The sequence below is a fragment of the Poecilia latipinna genome, unplaced genomic scaffold (genome assembly GCF_001443285.1).
Source record: "Poecilia latipinna isolate Pla-1442-1.1 unplaced genomic scaffold, P_latipinna-1.0 Scaffold495, whole genome shotgun sequence".
In the NCBI taxonomy this organism is placed as follows: Eukaryota; Metazoa; Chordata; class Actinopteri; order Cyprinodontiformes; family Poeciliidae; genus Poecilia; species Poecilia latipinna.
In genome coordinates this window covers 227716-238420 of record NW_015113111.1, presented here as the reverse complement: position 1 = coordinate 238420, position 10705 = coordinate 227716, and the positions used below count along the sequence as shown (strand labels likewise).

Genomic DNA, 10705 nt, shown 5'->3' with positions numbered 1-10705 from the left:
AAAAAATAAAAAAAAAAAAAAAAAACACGTTTCAGACTAGAAAAAGAAAAAAAAAAAAAAAAAAAAAAAAAAAAGGCGAGAGGAATTTCTCTATTTTCTTTTGGCCTCATGGTACTTATTAGTTGCAGTTGTTGAGCAATCATGTTGGCAACATTCAGAGTGTTTCTGTAAGATTTCAGGGATCTTTATTAAAGGCACAGTGCTCTGACGCAATCACCTTTTGTAGTTTATAGAAACAGCTGGATGCCTTGTAATTGCTGGAACTTCGTGAAAGCAGATCTTTTTACACATATAACCAGTCACACTTCACAGAGGTTTTGAAATCTGAAGCGGGTAGTGAGTTTACTGATTGTGCAATCTGCATCCTACCTGAGTTGCGGGAGGGAGGGGGCGCCACTGAAGACGTATAACCTCCGTTGGAGTGGTTGTTCTCGCCAAAGTCAAAGATAGGTTTGGGTTTAGGCGTGTACTCTCGTCTTGGCTGAGACTGAGCTTCAGTCATCCTGTTTAAAAAGACATTGGAAACAATCCTTATACATGAATTAGCTTAAATTCTACTGTGCAGATCTGGAGCATCTCAGAGCAGAGACGACAGTCACTTGAAGAAAAAGAGTCGTTTTGCCTTTGTGCATCTTTTGATTTGATTTTTGCACCAACCTCTCTCGCAGTTTATCGGAGAGCTCCTCCAGCACTTGGACGGCTTGTTTGTGGTACTGAAGTTGAGACTCAACGAGAGATGAAAGCTGGCTCACCTGCTCTATCTGCACACACAAACAAACATGCCGTAAAAGACACGCAGATTCCTGTTGCCGAGTTTATGCAATAGCATAAGTCATTTTAAGAGATAAACAGACCAAACCTGAAAACAACACGTTCAAAAGCAACAGTATCTTCCCACATTCGGAACCAAATTCGATCCAGACAAATGTAAGCTAATGTTATCTTGCACAGCTATTTTTATTTGGGTATTTTTTGCATAGGGAGAAGTGTTTATGTAACAAATGCTGCAAACCAGCATATTAATAGCCAAAACTAACTTGCAATGGAAGGCCTGTAATTATTTCTGTTCATAGGAGGAGCTATGGGTTTGGAGAGCAACTTTCAGCGAATGTTAGAACATCAATTATGTAGCACAAGGGGATAAAACCAAAAATGATGCATTTTTTTGAATGTCATTCAAACTATTACGCTATTAATTGCAACAAAATATGCTCCAGCTTTTAAGAGCTTAGGATAACATCAAGATCAAAACTTAACTTTCAGCAAACAGAATTACAGACGTAAGACATTCCCACACCCTGACAGAAAGAAAGCTGAAATTAAGAGTCCCAATCACAGCATTTTCAAAGAATCACTGTGAGTCTCTCTGACTATGCTGGTATCCTAATTTCTGTTATTGGTTTAACGTTTGTGATTTTATGGAAAACACACTCACAGGTGCATTTTGTATTGCCAACGTTGTCATTAGCTAGAAAGTTTGCAGACTGAATTAAGAGGGGGAAAAAAAGACGATGAGCTAAACGCTGGCAGAAACAACATTTGAGGAAGTCAGATTTCTACAGCATGAAATAACCAAGAGAAGCTGTGGTGGGTAAAACGTAGGAAGAAGGAGAAGTGCAGATACAGCTTGTTTTGAAGACTTGGTGACTGAAATATAACTAAATCTCCCTAGAGCTGCAGGTGTATGCTTGGACTGGACCCTTAGATGGAAGGTGACCAGCTCGCAGGATGTTCTGTTCAGAGCAATAAGCACAGAATAATTGGGAGATAAAAGTGACTTGATGGTTCTCTAATAACAATACAACTTTTTGTTTGTGTGCTAATCTTTTATCGGGACATATCCATGTATTTATTGCTTAGATTTACTTAATTTCAGTGAAAAATCTATGAAAGTGTTAATTTAAAATCTAATAGAATGTAGACGGTAGGTAGACGGTGTTACTGCACACTTCTGTATATTTTTAGGAGGCTTAATAATAAAAAAAAAAACGGAGATCTGCCCCAAACCCACTGCAGAGTTAGTTATGTAGGACAAAAATCAGAACGCTAAAGTAGGGCATAAATTGTAGTGTGTCATTCGACTGCACTTTAAAGGCACAGAATTTTCAAGCATACAGATAGTATTGATTTGGTGAAAATTAATGTTGCATGAAATTGAGACTCTGTGAATTTGGAGACTAAACAAAATACATGACATATACTATCACATGTATGGACTCCTTAAATTTAGCCATTTACAAGTCTTAAGTATCTGACTCTTCCAAGTGTTGTGACGCTGCCTGATAGGTAAAACGATCACAGGTAAACCACTAAATACTACAGTTAGTCCCTGTGCAGAGTGGGCGTGCTTGGTTGAGTTTTATAGCTCTAATGAGCAGAGTTTATGTTTGCCCTGTGGGTGTGTTTGACGAAACACCATAAAGGAAAAACATAAACTTTCACAGAGTAGCAAATGATTTGATGACACAAATAAAGTTCAGGTCTCCGTGAATCTGGTAAATTATCCACAGTAAATACCAAAGTACAATAAGTAAACAACATAATGATATAAACATTTCTGTGAGAAGCCAAACCTCTGCTACTTCAACAAGTATTTTACTTCCTTCCACAGTAATTTGAGAAACTCGAGTAGAAGGATGACTAAAATGGGTAAATAAAAAAAGCTCCGAAAACAAAACAAAATAAAACAAAAAAAAAAAAAAAAAAACTAAACTTCTGGATGTGGTTACAAGTTCAGTTGTATTAAAAATAAAACCAGACGGTTTAACTGTGGGAAGTGCTTACATCAGTCTCCAGCAGGTTGTACATGCTGGTCTCAGCCACTTCCTTTGACTCATGAAACTTCTCCAGGGCCTGTCGAACTTCCTCATCTGGAATCTTGCCCTGACGCTTCTTCTTGTAGTCGTAATCCAGCCGACGGCCTTCAAGCTTCTTCAGATGGTGCTGATTGGGGTCACAGTTACAGCTTATTTATTATTTGTCAAAATAACTTTTTTTAATGCAATATTTCATATCAGAAGCATATTTTTACCTGAATCTCTCTGAGGTCCTTGTCACACAGACTTTGTAATGGATCAATAAAGTTCTGTTTTACGTCGATGTCTAGAGAGTCCTTCACTTCTGCTAACCGCTTCATGGCCTCTCCTACATCCACTAGAGCAGCGCCTGGAACACAAAGACATTTAAGAGTCAAACATAATTTGTAATATTATATGACAAACACTCGGTTCAACCTTTAAGGTGTAAATAAATAAATCTCCAATGCATGGATGTGAAAAAGAATAGACAAAAAGAACCTGATATACATTGTGCGAATAGCTTCCATGCAACTCGTAAATGAACATTTAATAACCAGACGCATCTACTTGGTACACTATGGACGTTATGATTAAAAACTGCTGAGGATTCACAACAAAAAACAAGGACATCTACACATCTCACCAAAGTTAGTGTCTTCTCCGAGTTCCCTTCCATACTTGGCCATGCACTCTCCAAGCAGGCCTTCAGCCTGAGGATAACCTGGGTTCTTCACCTGACCACGAATCTTTGACATGGTGTTCAACATGGACAGTTTGGCCCGTGACGCTTTAGAGGTAAAATGAAGAGGAAATTACTTCAACAGAAGCGTTAAGAATTGCACAGACAGATCAATGGCAGCAGTTTTGTTTTCGAACCTGGGTTGGGTTGAAGGTACTCCGATGTTTTGGAGATCACCTCCGCTACTGCTTTACTGGTCACATCAACTTTCTGCAAAAGCAGGTAAAACATCATGCTGCATCTGTTATTTTCCAAATTCAACAAGGAGATAAGGAACTAATCTTTACTTAGATGTATCCAAATGCTAGTCGTACTACTAACAAGAGTAATGTTTGCAGTGATACATGACCTCCAAAGTTATTTTTTCTAAGACATTTTTTTTTTTTTTGTAGAACACACTGGATATGTGGGAAGAAGATAACCAAATATTTCAGAATTTTTTCCACTATTATGTCCCTAACCTGCTTGTTGTGTATGGAAAACCCAACAGTTATCAGCAAAGGAGCAAAGATTACATTAACAACGTAGAAATTGTGTTTAATGCAAAAAGTTCTGTTGGCCATTTTTTTTTATTACATTTTCAATCCAGCTGACAATTACACTTTATAGACTTATTATAAACTTCAACAATTAAAGAAAAAAAACAAAAACTGCATCAACCAGCAACATTTGTATTGAATCTCCTATTTTTCCCATAAAAAAAGTATAAAATCTGCTTGTGTGCTGTGTAAAATCACAACTTTGACGTATTCTCTGTGATATATCTCATACCCGTTCCAGGTCTCTGAAGTCATCATCTAGTTTGGTTCCTTCTGCGCCACCAACTTTCTCACTTACCATCTATAGGGGGAGAGATTGGAGGACAGAAATAAAGAGTCACGGGAAAGAAAGGATGAGACGTGACAAAACAAAGTGCAAAAGCCGCATGTGTGATAGCACACACGCGGCTTTGATCTGAGAGGAAAAAATGCGGAAGTGCATTATGAATATCCAAATGGTGGCTTTGCAATATTTGCATCAGTGATGGACAGTTCAATGTGTGAAACCTTTTATCGGAGTAGCAAAACCCGTGAAACAAAATGACTTGTGTAAAAAAAAGAAAAAAAGAGTCTTTAACCAGTTAACTTAGATACTTTTATCTCTAACATGTAGCATCTCAAAGACACTCTCGTATGATTCTCTTTAAATACATTATAAAACAACCATGTAGTCTAAAACAGAAATAAAAGCCTCAGATACAGACAGCTGTGTCCGAATTTCCCCTGACGCATCACTCTTGTTTTAAATTTCAGATCTGTTCAGCAAAAATACGCCCCGAAATCCTCCGTAGTTTGCTTAACTTTCTGCAATAGATCTACATCACAATACATTTTAAAACAGTGAAAAACACACAAACAGCAGCTTGCAACATATTTTCTTTACTCTTTTTTTTTTTTTTTTTTTTTTTACGCCAGTGTTAACATTAAAATTTCCTCTCCTGCAGGAAACAATTCAAGCTGTACAAATACTGAAGTCAAGCTGAGGCTGTGAACAGGAAATATAACGCTGAACAACACCTGTACTCTGCACAATGTGGTTTACATTTTCCACAGCGCCAGAGTAAATGTAAAACAGGCAGAAATAAAATTTTAAAGAAAAACAGTTTAAGCTCCATTTGGATTTCAATAATGTTCTCCTTGGAGGAAGTGTTTCCAGTAGGATCTACCATGCACTATTTTGAGATGTGAAAAAACTCTAGTGTTGAATAGTTTAATGTAAACATCCAGTTCATAGTTTAAGACGTAATGTTCATCTTCTTAGGTTTAATTTAACCATCTTTTACAGAGAGAGAAACCTCTGTGTGCTAACTGAACAAATATTTAAAACTTTCAGCTTTGGTCACATGGTTTAACACAGTGATTTAAAATTTCTTCCACCTTAAATTGTAAAAATATTGTTTTTCAAAACAAGAGTGCCCTATGCTGATATCTTCAATCAGCTCAGCTGCGTGTATCTTTGCTGTGTGCAGGCAGCACAGGACTGGAGACCTGAGAGATTCAGTCAGATTGCGAAGGTGCAAGGGAAATTGAGTCAAATTATTACTCGTATGCAAACGAAAGCCATAAAACGCAGCACAAAAGTTCTATTGTTGCCGTTTTTGTATAAACAAACCAAAGATTCCTGTGTCTAACAGGAATCTTTTTTTTTTTCCATCTTCATAACTGTGTATTATCCAAATACTTCTCCCTTATCGCAAAGCTTAGATCAAATTTTGTTTCCTTTTTTTCAGTTGACAAAACCTGCAAAGCTGATTTCTACACAAAGAGATGTGACACGTCAGGAAAACCAAAACCCCTTCAGTGGTTTAAAGCTCACAAACAATAAACTAAGGAAATAACTACAGCATGCATTATGCTATCCACGTTGAAGTTATGATATGCAAAACGAGGAGTTTGGAGTGCAGAGTACGAAAACAAAACAGGAGCGCGGGAGCGGTGAAATAAAATCAGACTTTTAAAGTCGATGCTAAAAAGGACAGAGCTCTGCCAACATAGCACCTGAGAAAACTAGATGTCAGGAGGAAATTACTCAGCTGACCACATGTTCAAAAGCTCTGGTGTGTCCAGACACACAGCGGCATTTTCAGGTTGATAAAAAGCTGACGTCCAATCCTTCGGTAGGCTTCCTGCACTCTGGTGAAGACATCAGCCTTCTAAAATGTTTAAGTCAGGGCCATTCGGCTGGTGGAAAATAAGATGTCGTTATTGTGGTATTCTCCGTGTGCTGTGAAACCAGGTCATTTTCAGCTCTCAGAAAAGTCTCCGGTTTCAGTCAGAGCTGTGACCATGGACGGCGCCATTGTTTTGACAAATGTGTTGATAGGAGACCGAGGCTGTGTCTGTCTCAACGTTATCTCTGTGGAAGACATTTACAGTCAGTGGACCCAAGAGGTAAAACTGCCTCACCCCAGGGGGAAATTTGCTCATCAGTAAATACACAAATAAACCAAGGTGACCTTTCCATCTCCACTCATTGCTTTGGCAGCAACACATTTAAATTTCAAATTTTAACACCCTTCTAGGCAGCGGGGTAAATCATTAATGATCTCTTCAGTCTGCAGAGACAAAGGAACGACTCCAAACAGCTAGTCAATGTGGATTATAAATAACATTGAAAAAGGTGCATACTTTCCAACATTATGCTTTTTTTTATACATTCTGACAAAAAAGAAAAAAAAAGAATAGATACACTACATCCCATCAATTTCGCTGATGTGAAGTGTAAATGCTCAGATAAAAGCTCAAACATTCTTTCCTTTTTCAGACTCAGAAAATCTATAAGGCTCTCCATCTGCATAAAAGATGAAAAATGTTTGATTCTCAGCCAGTCGTCACGAGGTTTCTTAATGACGCCTATAAATGTTTTCTATGTGGTCACATTTAGAAGTGGGCGATATGGACTTGGAAGTTTTATGACAGTGTTTGACAATAATATTGTCATACAAGTGACGATATGAACTATTTATTATATATTTTTTAGGTAATTGTGTGACTATGACTGTTTGTCAGCAATCGTAGCCCCAAAGACACAAATAATACTCTTGAAAAACATTTCCATTTGTGATGTGCTTTGTTATGACACTATAAAGAAGTTTGATTTGTGTCACTAAACTGCGTATGGTAATCATATTTTCAAACTTATTGGTAATGCACACATTGAACAAGCTGTGGCAAAAATAGAAAACTGTCAATCCTGACAATAAGGACAGTTTTGGGGGTTTCTAAACATCATGCATTAGAATTTATTGTGGTCAAGATAAATCAAAACTCTTATCATGATAAGGAATTTATCACAATACATCAAAACAATACAATAAAGGGCCCACCCCTAGTTGTGTTACAAACAAAAAAAAATAATGTAATTTTTTTGGAATGTCATTCAATTGCAGGTCTGGCTTTTTGTTTAGGTGAACATCCACCCAGCCCTCGTGTCATTTACTGCCTCTCACAGATTTCCTTCCTCTAATCAGCTTCATCTATCCTACTGTTTCTGCAGAAGCACTCACTCAGCATGATGACGTTTCACAGAGGGGGCGGCGTGCAGCGCAACTTGCTTTGTGGTATGAGGCATTTTGCCTGATGACCAAAAGGTTTAATCTTAGTCTCAGATGGTCAAAGCAATTTCTGTCTGTGTCCTTTATGTGGATTGTGGTGAGCTCTAAACTGGACGTCTTCTTCTAACTTGTACATAAAGGCCAGATTTGTAGAGTGCACTTAATAACAGCTGTCTGTTTGAGAAAATTTCCCACCTGCACTGTCGATTTCTTCAGCTGAGTTACAATGAGATTAAATTGTACAATTGGATTATTTAAGAATTACACGGTTTCTGAACACAATTAGTTACACTGGATTATATTTAGAAATATAATCTTAAAGCACACTACACTTCTAAGATTTTTTTTTTTTTATTAAAATTGCGAAATCAAAAAAAGTTCCAGATAACCAATTTCTTTAGGCTGGGCTGATGCAGTTGCACAAAAATGCCCACAAACTGTTTTTTTTAGGACCTTTTATATTCATCCTATGCTGTCGCTCCATTTCAGACCCTCAGGTTTTAGCACACAGAGAATGGATTTGTCACTAGCAAACTTTCCACAATGTCGTCAAGTTAAACACATCAGTGTCGAAGCTAAAGGTTGGAACACTGGGAAATTACTCATGTCAGGTAACAACAGATTTAAGAAGCAAACTTAACAATGTAAAAAAAAAAAACAAAAAAAAACTCAAAGGTGTTTCAATTGATTTGTAAGATGTTCAAAAAAAAATACAAGAACACAAAACATAACGGAAAGACCTCTTCGATATTCTCAACATTTGCATAATCTGCAAACCCCTATCATCACGGCTGCCCCAGCATCTGTAGCATGCCATCACACTATAACCTGCACCTGCCGGGAATGATTAAAGACAATAAAAAGCAATCTTAGGATTACATTATAAATATCATTCCTGCAAACCGACTTAATCCCAAATCAGATCCACACACCCCCACTAATCTAGACTAATCCTTTCAGATTGAACAGTGGTTTAGCTCTTAGTATGATCGACATCACACAATACAAAGAACACAGAAGTTGCAACGTGTGTGCCACTCTTTGGCGACTCATCGTGTCGTTAATCCATACATTTATACAAGAAAATTCAATGTAATGCAACAGAAATTACAGTTTTGCTCAGGTTAACGTTAGAATCATTAAATCTGAGAAACCAAAATGATTTACTGCTAAATCTTAAAGCCTGCCATAAAAAAGTACTCTATCTAAGCTTTATATATATCAACAATTTCATATTCTGTGACAAATTATACTGTTTAACCAGCATATTTCCCTGTCACTGATTTATCTATTAGAATTTTCTACCAGTATATTGTTTCACCCTTGAGAGACATTTCAGGTTTGACATGTATTGTTTAAAAAATATTTAAAGACAGTGAAAGACGGGAAAAAAAATAAGACAACCTATAAGCATATATATAATTTCCACAGCCAACTTTCCTCCTGTGAATAAAATCTGAGCTATGTGGAGTGCTAATGCCTTGCACGGAGTTTTGGCAAGAAAAGCCGCTGCAATGCAGTGAAATAAAGAGAAAGAACACACTGTCCACCTTCCCTTCGCTGCATCCATCCTTTGGATCAATTCTCATGCATGGACCTACTTTATCTCTTTTTCTGCTAATCATTTTCACTACAGCCTGTCCTGCCCTACACGACAGCCGCTAAATCACAATATTTCCCCTTTACTACAGGGATCTGGTTTTGTTCCTGACAGGAAGCTGGGGCAGAAACCAAATGTCTTTCCTGCTTAGATCAGCAGGGGTAGGGAGAAAAGACAAAAAAAAAAATCTTTTTAAACAGTCTCCTCCCATGACTGGGAGAGATGCCCCAAATTAAAAACATTCACATTAAAGCTGAGACAAGAAAACTAACATAGATTTTCATGTGTAATGGAAGGAAAAGCAAGTTCTTTTTTTTCAGTCAGACATACTAAACAGAATTCAAAATGGGATATTTGTGTTTTGAATATGTTGATACATTCGAGAAAATGTTTTACTACTTAAAAAGTAGTCATAAAAACACATTTTCATGGATCAACCCTCGGAGAGTTACATTGCTGTTATTACGATGTTGTTTTCTCTTTTTACAACATGACTCTTCCTTCAGCAAACACATCCAAGATTCCCCAGTTTGCTTACCTACATAATCTGAATTGTTGCATTTTGTAAAAAAAAAAATATATATATATATTTACAGGGCAGACTCCACATTTTTAACGCGTTATTAACAAGTTACATACGTCCAGTTGACGTCTAAGTGACTTTTACTAAATGTACGGTAAAATAAAGAGAAAAAATGAAAAGTAATTTAAACCTTTTCACCCACTAAAACAACAAGTTGTCAAAAACATCCACCGTTATATAAACGAAGCGGCGTTAGCTTCACTTTGTTTGTTAGCTCAGAATGCTACATGCATCTAGCTAGCTGCTAACGGTAACGGTTAGAAAAGTTTTGCAAACCTGACTGGCTTTATAAAACTGCTTCTTCAAACCCGCCACAGACATGTTGAAACCCGCCTGTCGTCTGCACTTCTACTATCGGAGGTGTAAACAGGTCACAATGTAGGAAAAAAGTTAACGTTACAGTTTGTCAGAAAATGGGCCAGTGCAAAAAAAGAGCAAACGTTTCGGGGGGAAATCATAGGTTTGCTGATCCGTCACTCCAAGTCGGGACACGCCAACTGACCACGTCCACAGTGAGAGTGGGTGCTGCCACAGAGAGCGGGGCAGAAATGATTAAAAAGAAAAAAAATAGAAAGGAACAAAATTCCAATTTATTAGTTTAAACTCGCAGTCTGCTTTTACATCTTCTCTAAATCTCTGTCAAGCACTAAAAATATTTATTTAACTGTAAATGTCGGCGACGCAATGTTTTCAATAAATGAAACCACAGTGCCCTCTGCTGGATACACGAGTAAGCACCAGTACTGAGGCTCCGGAACAGTACTAAAACACTTTAATAATAATAATAATAATAATAATAATAATAATAATAATAATAATAATAATAATAATAATAATAATAATAATAAAGCTTTAACTAAATATAACAACTACTAATACTAATACTACTACT

At 37.1% G+C, this 10705-nt stretch overlaps 1 protein-coding gene across 2 annotated transcripts in view; it reads right to left on the bottom strand.

Moving 5' to 3' along the window:
* The window catches only part of sh3gl1b (SH3-domain GRB2-like 1b), a 19423-nt gene extending 8954 nt beyond the window's left edge, over positions 1-10469 (bottom strand). Inside the window, exons 1-8 of one of the 2 annotated variants that reach the window (XM_015040088.1) lie at positions 10090-10469; positions 4309-4377; positions 3675-3747; positions 3442-3585; positions 3032-3165; positions 2785-2943; positions 658-761; positions 370-503 (exon numbers count right to left, since the gene is read on the bottom strand). In XM_015040088.1, the coding sequence (XP_014895574.1) occupies positions 370-503; positions 658-761; positions 2785-2943; positions 3032-3165; positions 3442-3585; positions 3675-3747; positions 4309-4377; positions 10090-10134 (862 nt within the window). In that variant the 5' untranslated portion in view covers positions 10135-10469. The remainder of the gene's footprint in view (positions 1-369; positions 504-657; positions 762-2784; positions 2944-3031; positions 3166-3441; positions 3586-3674; positions 3748-4308; positions 4378-10089) is intronic. The other variant, XM_015040087.1, reaches the window with a different exon arrangement.
* Between the last annotated feature and the right edge of the window lie 236 nt (positions 10470-10705).